The 17,181-nt window shown below is 33.3% G+C and overlaps 2 protein-coding genes across 3 annotated transcripts in view; one reads left to right on the top strand and one right to left on the bottom strand.

The window, feature by feature from the left end:
* LOC133310853 (kinesin-like protein KIN-7O) overlaps positions 1 to 11,743 on the top strand; it is a 29,789-nt gene extending 18,046 nt beyond the window's left edge. The window contains exons 19-32 of the mRNA XM_061511855.1: positions 1,592 to 1,705; positions 1,777 to 1,863; positions 1,966 to 2,169; positions 2,268 to 2,456; positions 3,125 to 3,331; positions 3,459 to 3,548; positions 3,658 to 3,798; positions 4,415 to 4,512; positions 5,192 to 5,267; positions 5,432 to 5,551; positions 5,643 to 5,714; positions 5,958 to 6,177; positions 6,949 to 7,026; positions 11,124 to 11,743. Coding sequence (XP_061367839.1) covers positions 1,592 to 1,705; positions 1,777 to 1,863; positions 1,966 to 2,169; positions 2,268 to 2,456; positions 3,125 to 3,331; positions 3,459 to 3,548; positions 3,658 to 3,798; positions 4,415 to 4,512; positions 5,192 to 5,267; positions 5,432 to 5,551; positions 5,643 to 5,714; positions 5,958 to 6,177; positions 6,949 to 7,007 — 1,677 coding nt within the window. The 3' untranslated portion in view covers positions 7,008 to 7,026; positions 11,124 to 11,743. The remainder of the gene's footprint in view (positions 1 to 1,591; positions 1,706 to 1,776; positions 1,864 to 1,965; positions 2,170 to 2,267; positions 2,457 to 3,124; positions 3,332 to 3,458; positions 3,549 to 3,657; positions 3,799 to 4,414; positions 4,513 to 5,191; positions 5,268 to 5,431; positions 5,552 to 5,642; positions 5,715 to 5,957; positions 6,178 to 6,948; positions 7,027 to 11,123) is intronic.
* A 2,898-nt stretch (positions 11,744 to 14,641) lies between these two features.
* On the bottom strand, positions 14,642 to 16,664 carry LOC133310848 (large ribosomal subunit protein uL13w). 2 transcript variants are annotated; one of them, XM_061511849.1, is made up of 4 exons: positions 16,304 to 16,664; positions 15,544 to 15,660; positions 15,338 to 15,425; positions 14,642 to 15,011 (listed from the first exon to the last, which is right to left on the bottom strand). In XM_061511849.1, the coding sequence occupies exons 1-4, from the start codon at positions 16,573 to 16,575 to the stop codon at positions 14,847 to 14,849; spliced, it is 642 nt and encodes a 213-aa protein (XP_061367833.1). In that variant the 5' UTR covers positions 16,576 to 16,664; the 3' UTR covers positions 14,642 to 14,846. The 2 variants fall into 2 exon arrangements, with proteins under 2 accessions (XP_061367833.1, XP_061367834.1); XM_061511850.1 differs by having other exon boundaries at positions 14,644 to 14,990.
* Between the last annotated feature and the right edge of the window lie 517 nt (positions 16,665 to 17,181).

Raw genomic sequence — 17,181 nt, 5'->3', positions numbered from 1 at the left:
TTTGAATGGAGAGGAGGTAGTGGGTGGAAAGAAGGAAAGTGAGTCAGTTATAAAAAAGAAGGCTGAGGGAGTGAAGGAATCAGCGAGCCAGTAAGCAAATTGGTGAGGTAGGGGAGCTTGATGAGGAGTTGGGTGCTTTTCCTCATTAAGAGAGGTCGCAGTTGGTGCATTGGTTCTTCTGCATTTCTTCTTTAATTGTTTAGTGTATTTCAATTACAGATACAGTGTCTAGTAGGTTTATCCGTGAGAATTTTTCAGTTTTACTGTTTCATTTATCTTGTAAGGTTGGTTATTGTAAGGGCTTGTCACAATATTTCAATATAAGTGCATTGTTCCTGGTTACTGGTACCATCAAATTCCAATGGTTGAGATAGTACAACCAACCTTATTCCTTAGCAACTCCAATTGTCCTCCTAGTGTGAGATCCTAAAAGATACAATGAGTTGAAAAGCATGTCATGACTCATGACACAATTTAAATCTTTGGTAAGTTTATGAGTGGAGATAAGATTATTGGAGCGTTTGGGATTATGAAGCATATTTTTAAGGCATAAGGAGGTTGGAGTTGAATGTTGTCAAAACCTGAAACTATAGTATGAGAATTAGAGATGGATTCATTAGACAAAAAATAATTAGAGCCATGTCATATGTTTGGCTGCACCATAGTCAACAACCCGTGATTTACTAGAATCATTAAGGGAGCGTTTGGTTGAGGAGAATTTTTTTGAATATTAGGGAAATGTAATTACTAGAGAAATGGTTGGAAAGTGAGTTTGGTAGAAAAATGTAAAAAAAGTTGTTTGGTTGGGAAAAATTTGGTAAATATTATAAAGTCTATGTTTGGATTGAGTTAAAATATTGATGGGAAAATGAGTTGCAATTACCAAAATACCCCTTATATTGATAAAGTCTATAATAAATATTTTTAAATAGTGCTATAACAGTGGGTATTTTTGGCATGTAAATAGTCCCCTTTCTTCCATTAGCATAGAGAACTTGAAATACCATCATGCAAAGGGTCTTTCTCAACAGTGTTTTTTCCCCATTTTTACACACAATTGTAAATGGCTAGGCAACACCAATGCATAGGAAAAAATTTCAAAAACTTTAACCAAACAAAGAAATCCAAAAAAGACACAATCAGATGGATGAGTAAATTCTACAAAAACCTGAAACAAACACCCCCTAAGAAGCAATAAAAGATCTAGAGCAAATGGATAGACAGTGCAAGCGGCTGGGGTCAGCTGCAATGAAGGCAGATTAAGGTTATGTGGAAGCAAAGTCTCCCAGATTGGCAGCTCTGGTAACAAGTTGAAACTTTGAATTATAATCTGAATTTTTTGCTTGTATATTCATGTATAGATGTTTACAATTTATAAACTAATGTCTGTAGAAAAAGTCAAGAGTTTTTTATGCACAAATTTAAAGGTGGTTGAGGCACCTTAGAGTTTGTGTAGTTGTTTAAAGTTGACTCAACCACCTTTGAATAATTACACAATTATGAATTCTATATTTACAACATTATCTAATAATTGTATCTAAATATGTATGCTCATTTGATTGTTGAGTTAATATTTTATGGTTTGATGCAGGATTTCAAAACCTCCATATCTCGGAATTCAGCAGAACAAAATGTAATCTTGAGTAATTATCAGAAGTTGAATTCTTGCTTAAGACAAAAAATGTCCGAGCTTGAGAATGAGAAGGTAAGGTTGCCTTTCTTATGATCTATTTCTAGTTGTATCTGGGAGGTATTGGTCCAATTTTTGTGTTGCAGATTCTTTTGGACAACCAATTAGCTGATCTTCAAAAGCATCTTCATGAATCAAAACTAGAAGCTCAGAATTCCCAAAATTCTTTGATGGTTGGCCTTAATTTGATGATATGTTAATCTGTACTATCTCTTATATTGTTTGAATGTGCAATACAGCAAACAAGGAGCACTAACTGTTTATTATTCTTACAGGAACGCTTTGAACAACAGGAATTGGAAAATGCAGAGCTGATTTCATATATTAAGACTCTTGAGAAAGATATATCATGTTTAACATCATCTTCAGTAGCCAAGGAAAGGGAAACTTTAAGAAAAGATCTTGAGAAGGCAAAAGCCAAGTCAAAAGAAACTGAGTCCAAGCTTAAGATTGTCATACAAGAGAAAACAAAACTTGAGGTTTATTTAGCTATATCCAAAGATTTCTTGGTGTCATTGTAAGCTATTAACTTGTCAAAGTCATGATTTTATTCCCTAACATATTATGTATACCTTAGGGTGAGAAAGCCTATGCTGAACGTGAGATTAAACGGTTGCACAGTCAGAACTCTCTTCTTGAACGTGATATCAATAAACTCGATTCACTTGCTGGTAGAAGGCGTGATTCAATTGTTGATAGGAGTTCAAAGATGTTCGATCCTAAAAGACCAAAAAGTCTTGCTTTTTCTCTGGAACAAACATTACAGGTTTTGACATTGGGACTTGATATATGCTTGAAGAAACTGTGGTTATTCTTTGAGCAAGCCTTTAACTCCTTTTATTTACAACGAATCATAGCAAGAAAAAAATGTGTTTTATCAGTGCTTTTGTTTATAGTGAGAGTTGATTGGCTTTTATCAAAATTCGGCACACTTGTTCTTTTTGTTATTTGTATGTGCGTACATGTGTCTAAAAGCACCATTTCGTAATTCAGGCTTGTTGGTAAAATAAGTTATGTGCAGTTAATCTAAATGACAGCACCAATAAAAAATAATAGATAGAATGTTTCTCTGTAAACCTTTAATATGATTTGTATCAAAGATTATAACATTTCATTAACTAATACAGGCTTGTATAGTGAATCACTTATACAGTGGATGGTTTGTAATATTCAACAGGCCACATTTCAGCATATTTATCTGTTAATAGGATGTGATTATGCCATTCCTGAGCTCTTGCCTTGCAGTTTCATCATTATGCCGTTGTATATAAAGTTATGAACATGTTTGACTGTTTTCAGATCTAGAAGAGGTTTCTTCATCATGATTAGAATCATTTTGATGCACAATTATTTGTCTTAATATATTTTATTTTTTTAAGTTTCTAAGTAGGATAACTAATTTTTTTTCCTTACATATATATTGTCACTGATCAGGAAGAGCACAAAAAGCTGGAAGTTTTTGCATTTGAATCGGAAACAAGAATCACTTCATTGGAAGAAGAACTAACGGCTGCATTGAAGGATAAAGAAGAGGTGATATCTATTAACGAAGGTTTGACTTCAGAGCTAGAAGGCTTAACTGAAAAACTGAATACATCAACCTATGAACTGTATAATTTGAAGGAGGAGATCTCAACTCTTGTAAGTTTTTCTGTGAAGTTCTTCCTAGGTTTTTCTTTTCGACCCAGTTGTTAGAAGACAATGTCTAATAGCCTCTATGCATTTTCATTCAAAAATCATATCTGGCATCTTATTATTCTCCATCCAGAGACAAAGGTTGGAAGAATCTGATCTCAACCAAGAAAACTTAAAAAGCTCTATCAAAGTATTGATGGAAGAAAAGGAGGAGTTGGCAATGGTAGTTCAACTTCAACTGTCCTTTTCTTTCTTTTGATGGTGATTCTTCCCTTTTCTGGGGATTTGTTTTTAAGTTAAAGTTGTGTCATTATTCTTCCTTGTTCTTGCAGCAACTCACAGATTCCCTTTTGGGAATAGAAGAGGAAAAGGCGATATGGTCTGCCAAGGAGAAAGATGCACTTCTAGCCATAGACGAACAGACAAGGTCAAACAATGTGCAAATTACAGCATTATCAACAGAATTATCAGAAGTAAGATTCAGGGCTCTGCGGCTATTTAGGAGACCTTGATTAATATCTCGTTTTATAGGTATTGTTTCATACATGGGGTTCTTGAAGCTGCAGTATTTGTTCAGATTCTAATGACTCCTGCATTTACTGGAATGCATTTGTCTTTTTTTGTTTTTTTTATGGTTTAGAATTAGAACATATATGTTCTTTATAGTTTTTCTGTTAATATATGCACAAATAATTGCATGTAAGCTCAAGTTTTAATCATGAAATTTGGGAAGATGTCTCTTTAGATTCTGACGCAGTAAACATAATGGCAATATCAAATCAGAGAATAACTCTACCATTATTATTTACTTTGGTATATAATTTTGTTATGATATAACCCTGTAGCAAATAATTCCATGTATCATCCCGTTGTCATACACAAACTTCATCTAAATCGGTTAACTTACACTACGATACAAGCAGTTAAGTAATTATGTATTATGAAAAAAAGTGAAGTAAAGTAGAAAAGGATTGATAGAGTCTTACATGGCTATTGTCAGAGGTGTTTTCAAGTTTGATAGATGAAATTTCTTTTAAATTTTTGTGTCATCATCTACTTAAATTGATAAAATTTGTCTATAAATGTAAGGTAAGAAATGAATTGGAATCATATAGAGAAGAATGTTGGACTCTCCGGGAAAGATTGACTCATTCATGGGAAAATGCACATCTCAAGGAAAAACCCAGGTTTGTTTAGCTTATTATATTAATTTATTTCCCTATTTCTTGTCTCTTCTTGCTTTCTTATTTTTCCAAGATTTTCTCTTGTTATATGTAACTTGGTATCTTGCAAAACATTTTTGAAATCTGGCATACTATACTAGATTTGATCTTGCATGCTATACTAGGGCCTAAGTTTGTCTGACAGGTTCTCAATACTATCCCTAGCAACAAGCCAAGAACATAAAGTATGTGATTGCATAAAGATCAATCAAAGTTTAAACGTACCAAATTTATCGTTGTAGAGGTTTAGTGTAGTAACTAGTAAGGATCATTTCACCAAATTTATCGTTGTAGAGGTATAGTGTAGTAAGGATCATTTCGATTGTTATTAAACTAAATTATCATACCAAGATTATTGGGGGTTTGTAGATGCCTGTTGGGCTGAGATGTGCTCTAGGGAATGTGGGAGCAAAATAATGAGCAAATATTGCATCCGATGAGCAATTAGTCAAATAGAGAGCAAATCTACCCAAACTGCGCAACCGTACGCATCAAGTGCGTATGCTTAGGAACTTGGATATAGCCTCCCCAGTCTGCTATTCCCAGTTTTTGTTTTTGTTTTTTAAATTATGATGGTCAGCCAGCTTTAGCTGTCTCAAATAAATTTAACCATTATTCATGCCGTGTTATTTTATGGCTTCAGGGAAAAGGTTTTAGATTTAGATCAACTGGAAAATCACCTACAAACAGTTGATGCTGAGAGCAAACAATCGCGAGAAGTAAGGAATATTAATTGTTAATAATTTCTTATGCTTATGATTTACTGTAGAAGATTTGCCTTAGAAAATTGTGAATATGTATAACTTGGGACCTTGGAACAAAGATCTGTCTATCAAAATCCACGCAATATTAGTTTTACTGATCATATCAGGTTACTTTATAGAATCTCGAGAGCAAACTTTCCATTGTGACGGTAGAAAGGGACAAATTGATGACTCAGGTGGAAGATGTACAGAAACAAGTTATGGAAGTGGAATCTCTGCAAAAGCATTACCAGGCTGAGGTAGACTTAAAAGGTTATCTTTTGGTAATTACATTCTAAATTCTGTAATCCCGTTATGGCATATTCCTTTTTTTTTCTTTTTCTTTTTCAGTTATCAAAGGCAAAGGACCATGTTGAGGAGCTGAGTCAGAAAATTTCCTGCATGGAAATCAAAATGCATGCGGTAAGTGCTATATTGGGTTATCTGTTTCAAATTTGGCTTTTTTCTATTTGTTTATTACGTATGCCAATTGCCAAGCCACTAGTTTGCTCAAAGAATAATTGATGTATATAGATTAGTCCCACCTTAAGTTTAGAAAGATTCACCCACCTTAAGCTATAGACTAGTCCCATGCTTGAACATTGAAATAGGAGTCATCATAGTTGACATCAGTATAAAGTTTTTACCTTCTAATTTTATGAACAGGATGAAGCAACAAATCACAAAGGGATGGCTAAACATAGAATGAGACTCCGTGGATTACAAGCTAAGCTAGATGCTTACCGTAATAGATATAAGGATGCAATTGATGACTCAGTTTTAATGAATACAAAGTATGAAGAAGCTTCACGGAAGCTGAAAGACCTGTTGGCTTCGAAAGGAATAGAGGTGCTCAACCTAAAGAAACAGCTAGCTGCTGCCAAAGGTATAACCCCCAAAAAAATTTCTTTTAATCACTTTAGAAATTCAAGACGGATGGAACACTTTTGGGGCCAAGAGAAATATATTTAGAACCAAATGTTTAGCTATTGAAATAATAAAGAATGGGAATTGTAGTTTACCAAAAAAAAATAATGGGAATTGTAGGAGCAATACTAACACACTAAATACTTTAGTGGGCCTCTTATGATAATCATGGTTGTGTTTTATATATATATATATGGGCTGGTTATTAAAATTTGATAAAAAAAAAAAAAATTATGAGGAACCCACTTCAAAATTGGACACCACTAACCCATATTCTTTCCAACGTACCTTAACTATTATTTTTCTCCATACGGTGACATTCTTCACCTCCAATAGTAGTACATGCATTCACCTACCTTCTTTCCTTGGGAATCAGCCGAGAATACCATCTCCAAAAAGGTCACCATTTCAGATGTTGTTTTCTTCTCTTTCCCTTTTTCCTTTTTTAGTCGTTACTTAGCCCTATCCAACTTGAGTTAAACACCCAAAACTTTTTATCCTTCTTCTTCCATAGTTAAATTGCAGAAATTATAAACCATAACACCCTTGTTGTCCCGTCTTCCTCTTTGACCTTCAGACTTCTTTGAACCTGGAAATTTCCAATTCTGTCACTGAAAGGAAGAATACATTAAGTAGGAAATTTTTGTAAGAAATCAGTAGAAACTTGAAACCAAAATTTGTGTATCTTTTGGAACCAGTGGTCTGATGATTTGGGGGGGGAATTTTGCAGCTGTGAGTACGCTTGGTAGGGAGACTTTGAGTGAAGAATTCGCTGAACCACTTGGATAGACAAGCGGAAGATAACTTGGTAAGTTAAAAGCTCCTTTATTTTCTGTGTTTCTCGGTTGTGAGTGGGTGTGGCTATAGAAACTGAATTATGTTGAATAATACAATTGTTAGTAACCTTTATTTATGCATGTATGTTGAAAATAATAGATGTCAAACTGTTTTAATTAATTATGCATGCACAATTCTGGAATGAATATGGCTGAAAGGGTGATAATATATGATGGTAACTCCTCTTGCATCTTGGTTAGCTTGTGTAGTTAGGAAGTTTTGGTAATTTCCTCTCAAGCATTTTACTCTACTATACTTGAGTAACAGACCTTATTGGAGTAAATGGAGGCATTTACTCAAGTAAGGCCACTAACAGTATGAAGTTTTCGTGTGATTAATGTCGGAATTTTTGTAAGTGAAATGGGGTAAGAGATAACAACATTGGTTGCTGGCTGTATAATTAACTACTGGAAAGGAATGATAGTACTAGTACTATGTGAATGATGTTAATAGATAAAGAAGAATGATCCTCAAGGTGATGAGGTGACTTCGGTGCCACAACGTGATAATTACCATCGTCATACGATGGGGACACCCATCGGAATGCTTGAGCCAGGCACTTTTAATTTGGACAATTGCGGCACATGAAAGGAAAATGGGAATAATAAATACCTTCCATTGTAATGGCTTGCTTTCAATATGACTTGTAGGCCTCATTTTCATTTCTGTATGTATGTATGTATGTATAAAATTTTGACCTCTGCAGGTAAATTGATTATTTGAGTGCTAACCTCACCATTACACCAGTTCTTGAAGGTTTAGGAGGGTTTAGCTTATTGAGATTCCATTCTCACCCGTGATGGGGATTTTTTGTTTCTGGAAATCAAAATAGTGATGATGCTCCTGGCCTTGGAAGTACTAAATAGATGATATATATGGTGCTCTACTGTCATTTTGGTTGTATTTGGCAATCTTGAATCAAAATGATGTTGAATGAGAACTCCATGTATTTTGATAGTTCTAAGATGGATGGATGTGATTTGATATACGTAAATTTTGTATTGAGTTCCATGGTTCTGTATGTGCTCAAGATAGGTTTCAACTTAATGATGGATATAAAACCCTAATGTGTGTAGTTCCTATAAATGGGGAGATGACTAATTTGAAATTTAGAAAATTTTTGGAACAGATTTGTAATTTAGAAATTTTCAGAATTTTAGCAAATTCTGAAAATTAAGGAGCTGAAGTGTAAATACTAATAGTCTGTTAGAGTTATGTTATGTTGAGAGAAGGTCCATATCAAGTGACTACACCTTTCAATTGTGATGCATGTTGGGGTTGTAGAATTCTTAACATGAGCATGGTTTCATAGAATCAATTTTAATTATAACCACTCTATCTTCCAAAAAGTGAAGTTCATCGTGGGAGAGTAGGAGTTTTTCATGATTTGTGCCCAGACCATCCTTCTTGCATGTGAGAAAGTATTGCATCATCATCTCCACTGCCATGGTTCCTCAAATTTCCCAAGTCAGTGAGAGGAGAGAAAAATCCCTTCTTCTGCTCTCCAAAGCACCCATAGGAAGTTAAGTTTGACAACTATGAAAAATGAACATCTTTTAAGCGAGGATGGGTGACGGGTGTGAGCAAGGTGAGCACAATTTATCCTTCTATTTCTTCCAACACATTTCGGGATCCTATGGGGGAAGAAGAATTGTAACTCTTCCTCACTATCTTGCTTGTGGTAGAGTATAGGGCTGAAGGTTGGGCACCTAGAACCGAAGATGAACAAGTAAACTCCTCACTAAGGGGAGGTCGTGTTATAGTCCTTATATTGTAAGGTGAGCTGTGGGTAATCATTCTGTCCAACAATTTGTTTTCTTTTATGGCTGTTGATGGTTAGAAGGTGTAAAATATCTCCTTGCATGCAGGAGTTTGGAATTATGAAATATGCTTGTAGAGATATATAAAACCATTAATATAGCCTCACCCAACAGCTTAAGCTTTTGGGTTGAATTGGTTTATTATATGGTATCAGAGCCTCGGTGTACCGGGTTCGATCCTCACCGTCCTCCACTTTCTTTCAAGTGGAATTTCTTTCTTGGCACAGCCGCACAGGTAGGTGGGCCTATGCATTGTCTACCCTTCAAGCCCAGTGGGTTCTCGTGTGAGGGGACGTGTTGTGATATATAAAACCATTAATATAGCCTTACTCAACAGCTTAAGCTTTTGGGTTGAATTGGTTCTTTACAATGCTCTAGGATTAGGCAGAAAAAGAGGGGGGAAATAATAGAGAAAGGAGTAACTAGAGGGAGAACTTAAAGGACAGTCCTAAGTAACCAAGAAGAGAAGGTAAACCATGGAACTCTTGCCTTCTTTTCCCTTGTTTAATTCGGGCAAGGCTGTTACAGCCTTGTCTCACTCCTATATATAAATTCTTTGGTTGAAAATGGTGTTAAATAATGCTATTGATATGAGATGTGATGAAATGACATTCTACTGAATTGCACGATGACTATGACCAAAACAACAGCCATGATGATGTTATTATATGTACTATGCAATGAGAATTACAAGTTTCAGCCCATATGCTCTGTTTCTACGTTGAGCATGCTGTTCTTGAATACTTAATGTAAAATACCATGAGGTTAAACATGTGGACAGTAAAGAAAGTATGAAGGAAACCTTGTATTTTAAGATATTTATTACTGAAATGGGATGACAATAGAAATATATAAAACTATCAAGTAACCTCACCCATCAATTTAAGCTTTTGGGTTGAATTGGTTCTTTACATGATATCAGAGCCTCGATGTTACGGGTTCGATCCTCTCCTTCCCCCATTTAATTAATAATTAATTAAGTTTTATGGAATTTGTTAGTATAGGTAGGTGGACCTGTGTATTGTCCATCCTTCAAACCCAGTGGGCTCTCGTATGAGGGGGCGTGTTAGATATATATAAAACTATTAATGTAGTCTCATCCATCAGCGTAAGCTTTTGGGTTGATTTGGTTCTTTACAAATTTGTGTGTAGATATATTTCTGTTTGGACTTGTACAAATGTGGAATGCCTGTGAGTGTGCAATGGAATGACGTATAATTAAGTGGAACGAGTTATATGTTATTAACCATATGCTATGTAATTTAATGAATAAAATTACTCTCAATTGCTATTGTGCTATCTTGTGAATAAATGTTAACTCAAGGTGTGAGCATCCTGTGGAAGAAATTCTGGTTCTGTTTTTCTATAATCTATCATGGCTGTTTTTAATTACATGATGTGCCTATAAGACTTTTTACTTCATGAATAGAGCCTTATGCACTTGTATGTGAGAAATATGCTTGATTTATGGAAATGTACTGCCAATTGCCATTTGCATATGCGAATGTGAGCTGTCCCTAAGTATTAAGATGAAAAATTATGTAAATGAGTTGTGGACAGAATGAGAAATGTATTATGTTCTTGAAAGCATGATGAAAAATCCCTTGCCAGATGAATGGATAAGTTCACACCTCTTAGGAGATGTTCGACAGTGAGTATGATTCATGGAGGTGTTACGGATAAGTGTATGAATGGATAAAGTTCACACCTCTGAGAAATCCTACAATAAGCAAGGCTCATGGAGGTGTTACAAATACATCTTGATGTGTTCTTATGATATGCTTGTAAGAAATCTTATATATGTCTTAAAGGCTTGTGAAATACTAATAATTTGTGCAAGGGGAATCCGGATTTTGTGGGAGAAATGACCCCAAGATTTCCTTGATTTATTGATGTTTGAAAAATATAAAACTATTAATATAGTTTTACCCAACAGTTTAACCTTTTGAGTTGAATTGATTATTTATATGGTATTAGGCCCGACATAATTAAGTCGTCGTGAGTTCAATCTTCACCGTCTCCATTTTATTAATAAAAAAAAATTAAATATTATGGAGTTTCTTAGTACAGGTAAGCTGAGCTTGATACATCATTTATCCTTCAAACTCAATGGGTTCTCGTATGACGGGGCATGTTTGAGAAATATAAAATCACTAATATAGCCTCACCCAACAACTTAAGCTTTTGGATTGAATTTCTTCTTTACAATTGAGAAGTATTCTCACCCAACCTTGGGGCTGCCTTGCAGGAAATGACAAAGGAAAAGATTTGGGTATGGAAGATCCAAAGTAGGAAGGGAATGCTGTGTTGTTGGCTTTGTATAGGGATGACTACACGCTAATTGATAACTCATCTATTCTGCAAGGATTATGTCAAAGACAGCCTTAGGCACTACTGACATAATATATCAACGTACAATTGTCTCAAACTTGGCTGTTTTAATTGAAGTGGCAAGGGTATGCAATATAAGTTGTTCATTGTAATTATTAGACCTTTATCTTGTTATCGCTCATAAATCACAACACGTAACCGGCCGGGTCGACATGGGGCATTATAAATATAGAAATTGTTCAGTTGTAGCTAAAGATGTAATCTCAGCATCCTGAGTAGCATTGCTGATGTTATTTTTTGCTGTTTATCTGTGGATTTATTTTCTGCTTTGGGCACTGGCTATCAGATTGCTGATAAATTACAAGTGGAGCCAACATTCATCATACCAAGGACTCATTGCCGCATATTTATACAATGGAAGTGATCATATCTGCAAAGTATCAAAATGGTTCCAACTAGGAAAAAACAATGTGTCTCCCAAACCACTTATATCAGTTTATTGAGCAACTTTCTCTAGTATTTAACTTGGTACTTTTGTATGATTAATATAGCATTAAGTCAATTAAGAGCTTAGTTTGAATATATATATCTCATGTTATAGGAGAGAAGAAATCTTATGTTATAGACACATAGTGGTGTGACCCACTCCCTAAAAAATAAAAAATAAAGAAAAATATTGCACGGTTATCGAAGGAGGTGTAGAAAGAAAACTTACCTCATGTGACATTAGAATAATTTTTCTCATATATATATATATATATATATGGTTTAATATTTCTGCTTTTGTTGCAGAAATTTTTTTCTGCCACAATGAGTGTCTTATTATAATTACTAAATGGGTTTGTTACTCAAAAAAAATTACTAAATGGGTTTAATATTTTTATTTTTGCTGTAGAATTTTTTTTCTTCCACACTCAAATAATAGTGAGTGGATACCATAAAAAAATTTTCTCTCCCTCTTTATAATGAGTTTCACTCACTTTTATGTGAGTGTAGTAAAGAAAATTTATGCAACAAAAGCATAAATATTTTTTCGTTACTAAAATCATTATATTACAAAAAAAATTAATTTCACCAAAAACAGTGAATTTCATATGATCCACTAACTTTATGTGAATATAACAACAACAAAAGTTCTACTGTAAACGTAAATATTTTATTTCTTATTATTGTTACTAGCAAATTGATAGTGACGTGAGTGCCCTTTTTTGCATTTTTTAAATTTTATTCATGCAATTCTATTATGATTATGAGTTATACTTAACATATGAGTCTTAGACCTTGAAACATTAAGAGTGAATGAGAGGAAAGAAGTGGAAGTTACATGACAAAAATAAGCTTCTATTTCTTTATATGCAGGTAAGTCTGAAACTGTTTGGTGATTAGTATTTAAATTAATGAACGGAAATTTTAGAAAATATGAATTATTACCAAAAGGACTAATTCCATGTATTAAAAGTATAGGTAGATAAAGATATTAATTATTATAAATATTTTGTCTCATAAATTAAAAAGTTTATAAAATAAAGGAAAAAAATATTTATTCTTTTAAAAGATAGTTATTTTAGTTAAAATTATTATTTTATTTAAGGGAAAAATGTTTCTGCAGATAAGTTATCTGCATTTATTTTCAAAACAACGTCGTTTTGGTATTGAAATCTTAAAAAATTATAAATATAAAGACTATTATAACCCTGAAATAAATTAAAATTATAAAATTATCATGATTTCTACCTCAGAACGACGTCGTATTGACTTACTGTAGATAATTTATCTGCAGTAACGGCCAGAAAAAGTGAACCCTATTTAAATTAAAAATAAAAACTCTCATTCTCTCCCACAATTATCTGTTCTTTGAAAGAGTAAACATTTCTCCCTAAAATAAAATAGGGTTTAACATGTCTGTTTTGCGGCAATTTGTTTTTTTTTTTCTGCCACTCTTTTTCAAAATGAAGTACACTCACTTTTATCTGAACATGGCATTAAAAATTACGGGGGAAATGTTTGTTCTTTTAAATGACACACACAACTTGTGTTATTTCGCTCTCAGAAAAAAGTGAGACTCACATCTTTATATTTTTTTGTTTACTCTCTCTCCTCCTATCTTTTTCTTTCACTTAAAATGACACAACTTTAAGTCCTTTAAAATGATACACTTTTTTCAAAAATTATATATATATATATATATATATATATATATATATATATATATAGCAAAAGCAGAAATATTTTTCTAATACATCTTGCAAAATAAAAACGTTATAATCTCATTAATATTGTTTTCTTGTAAATCATAAAAGTATGGATTTACCACCAAAAAAAAAGAAATAATTATATGGATATATAATATTATATTCGTATTAGTTTTGTCGATTGATTTATATATTCTTCCATGTTGTATTTGAAGAATCTACAATATTTGTTTCTTTGCTAAATTCTCTCATGTGTAGATGTTGACTTCATCGGAATTGCACAATGTCAAAATTACTTTAAATCTGAATTCACTCTTTACTGTTGATTGTTACGAGTTACAACCGAAAGATCATTATACATAAATTTTTATGAATACCACACAAGACACAAAGTGATACATATTAGATAAAATATAAAATATCATCAAAACCTTTGCACCATAATATTGTAATAGTTGAAAGTATTAATCAAATATGTATTTTTTCCAAGATATTATAGTAGGTAACGCTTTTCCGATAGAATTTATCCACTAATGAAGATTGTATTTGTTCCCATTATATATTTTGCTTTTCCACATCACCCTTAATGTGAACACAAACCACCTAACCTTTGTTAATCTTTCAAGTGAGCAAGTAGTATGCTCTAGCAAAGTAGTGAGGATACAGTGAGTCAGTGACCATTATATCCAGAATCATACAAAACTATTCTTCTGGTCCAAAGAAATGAATAGATTTGTTCAATTGATTCCAGGTTAAGTTTGGCACTGAATAAGTTTAGAATACTTATAAATCCATCATTCTTGTATTGTAGACATACATCCCCCTCTCATCATAGTCCATTTCCGAATCACATTATCGCACTGAAAGTAATTGATCAAGTCTCAATCAGAATGAAATCAATTAAGCCTCAATGCCCATCGGTGTTCTAAATTTCAATATTCCTATTGTCACTTAAATGTGATAGAGGCATTTCCATTTGATTTCTCCCACGTCAAAACGGCCATCCTTAAAATTCGTATTGTTACGCCTTTTTTTAATAAAAATGCTTTTTTACTAGTTAAGGGAAGGTAACGGCCACAACTGTAGAAAACAGAGCTTCATTGGGCAAAAAAAGACAAGGGGAAAAGCAATGTGATTATTCCCAAAAAAACTCAAAAAAAAAAACGCTTGTTATTACCAGAAATAAACCGTCCATCACCATCAAAGTTAAAAATTTCAAAAAAAATTACTCTAGGATAAGGCTAAGAATGATAACCCATAGTCAATTTTTTTTAAGGCAATGGAAATTATCTGGATGAAACAATTCTACAAAGCACACAATTAAATAAAAACAGCTTCCAAGATTATCAGATCTAGGGTCCAATGACAAATACAATCACCAACAAAATTGAGAGGGAGTTCGATTTGGTATAAGTCACATCAAAAATCTAAACACTAACAAAGACTACTCAGTACTTAACTGGAGCAAGAACATCAAGTTGGGAACCAAGCTTCTCATCAGCAACCTTTTCAGCTTTCACCCTTAATTTGTTGAGCTGCTTCTTTCCCTCGTAAACCAACTGTGCTCTGTCCTTTCTCTTCTTTTCAAGCTCCTGTGAGAAACAAAACAATTGCTCACTTCAGTAAACATAATAATTATTTCCAATTCCCAAAACACAAATTACATAGTACAACACACCAAATTTCCAACATTTCATCTCGCCTAAAGATTGAACTAACATGAATAAGTAAATAACAACTTTATGGATCATCTATATTCCTAATTCTGGTAAGAAAACAGATTGGCACAATCATAAAAGATCAATAGCAAACAAACAGAGTAAGGGATTTAGATAAAGATAATATTTGAAGCCTGCCTAGCACTTGTATAAAACGAACATTTCAAATATTAGGAGCAACATGAGAAAAGGGACAACAACTTTAGAAAGCAATAACTTACCCTAATGGTATCATAGTAGTTCCATCCAACCTCTGATGACAATCTACCCAGCAAGCAGTGCTTGTGTCCTTTCTGAAGCCTCAACACCCTGATTTCATTGATTAGTTCAATATTCATAAGATAAAGGACATCTTTAGAAACATATATATAAAAAGTTAATTTGTAAAATATTAACATCAAAAACAGTTCACAAAGACAGAACTTACTTGAGAGCATCAGGGACAACCATCCTTTTCATCTTGTCATATGGAGGAGGGATTCCCTCATAAACCTTCAAACGACCAAGAGCAGCTTCCCCTCGCTTTGTCTTATGTGGTATCATCCTATAAAAAACAAAATTTTCAGAACCTTCCCACAATAAGGTAAAATTGATCCTTTTCCACATTTGAGGAACCCATCCTATTCTTCAAAATATTTAGAGCAAACCACAGGAATAATTTAGTAATCACAAAATCTCTTAACAGAAACTTTGTACAAGAAGACTTCTTGTTACATTTGATATTTCATTATTACAGAACAAAATCAAAGAAACAGAATCCTTCAAACATCTTCACTAAGCACAACACGAGAGAAGACCAGGGTTTAAAAAAAAAAACAAATTGTCAAATAACCTCAAACAAATAACTTTCATTTCATACCCCTAAACAAATTATTATCACACTACAACTTAGACACAGGAAAAATTATTATTCTACTATACAAGTGACATGTACTCCGTGAAGAAATGTTCACTTTTTTAATAGATAGATATTTACCACATGAGATGAAAGAGACACAAAGGTTCAAAAAAACAGAAATCAGTAATGATATTTTTAAATTAATATCCAACCAATCAGAGACGATATGACAAAAAAATTAAACAAAAGCCAGTATTTCAAATCAAACAAAAAAACCCTCTCATCCTAAAAAGTCTCAAATTCAAACTAACATTTCATTCATAGAAAAGAAAAGAAAAGAAAAACAGACCCACGAAGAGTGCGCCAGAAGATCTTAGCAGGAGCACGAAAATGGATGGGACCATGGGAAGGCTTGGTGTTCATGCGCTTGCGAAGGAACCTCATGTACTTCATCTTCTGCCTAACGAGTCCACCGGAGATGCAAATTTCCTCGCACCGCACAACCACCACCTTCTGCCCGTTGAGAAGCTCCTTCGCCACGATCGACGCTAGACGACCAAGCATATGGTGCCGTGCATCCACCACCACTCTCTTCGCACAGATCCCTGAACCTGACACCATTTTCAATCCCTTACGCACTCACACAGCACACGGTGAACCCTTTCGGCTTTTGATGTTAGTTGTTTTGCTGCTCCTCTCGGTTGAGAATCTGAAGGTTATGAATATATGAAGGTGCAAATTAGGGTTTTCGAAGCCATGTGATGTGTGTGGGTTGGGCTTTAAGCTAAGCCCAACAGACCCGAAGATACATTCGTTTATCCTTTAAATGAAAGAAATATTATATTTTTAAAATTACATTCTTTAGATCTTATTTGAATTATCCATGAATATAAATTTTATAATTTTAAATATATTCGTATTAATACATTTATACTTTAATTATTTTATTTTATATTTTGTGTAAATTTAAAATTATCTACATAATACTTGTAACTTGAGTTTTTATTTTTTTTAAACATTAACTATTGTTGTTGATTTTTTTTTTTAAAAGATGTATATTGTATAAGATAGAAGATGTATTTTGTAATCATTTTATTTTATTATAATTTATTCTTATATTTTAAATTATGAAATACTTTTAAAGTGCCTAAATATTTTAATTTAATTTTTTATAAAATGTAAATTTTTATTTGTAATTTTTATTCATTGAAATTTTAGATTTTAATT

Source organism: Gastrolobium bilobum, unplaced genomic scaffold, assembly GCF_033153095.1.
Source record: "Gastrolobium bilobum isolate Gb01-03AN ecotype WA unplaced genomic scaffold, APGP_CSIRO_Gbil_v1 utg1262, whole genome shotgun sequence".
Taxonomy (NCBI): domain Eukaryota; kingdom Viridiplantae; phylum Streptophyta; class Magnoliopsida; order Fabales; family Fabaceae; genus Gastrolobium; species Gastrolobium bilobum.
This window is presented reverse-complemented; position numbering and strand designations above follow the sequence as displayed.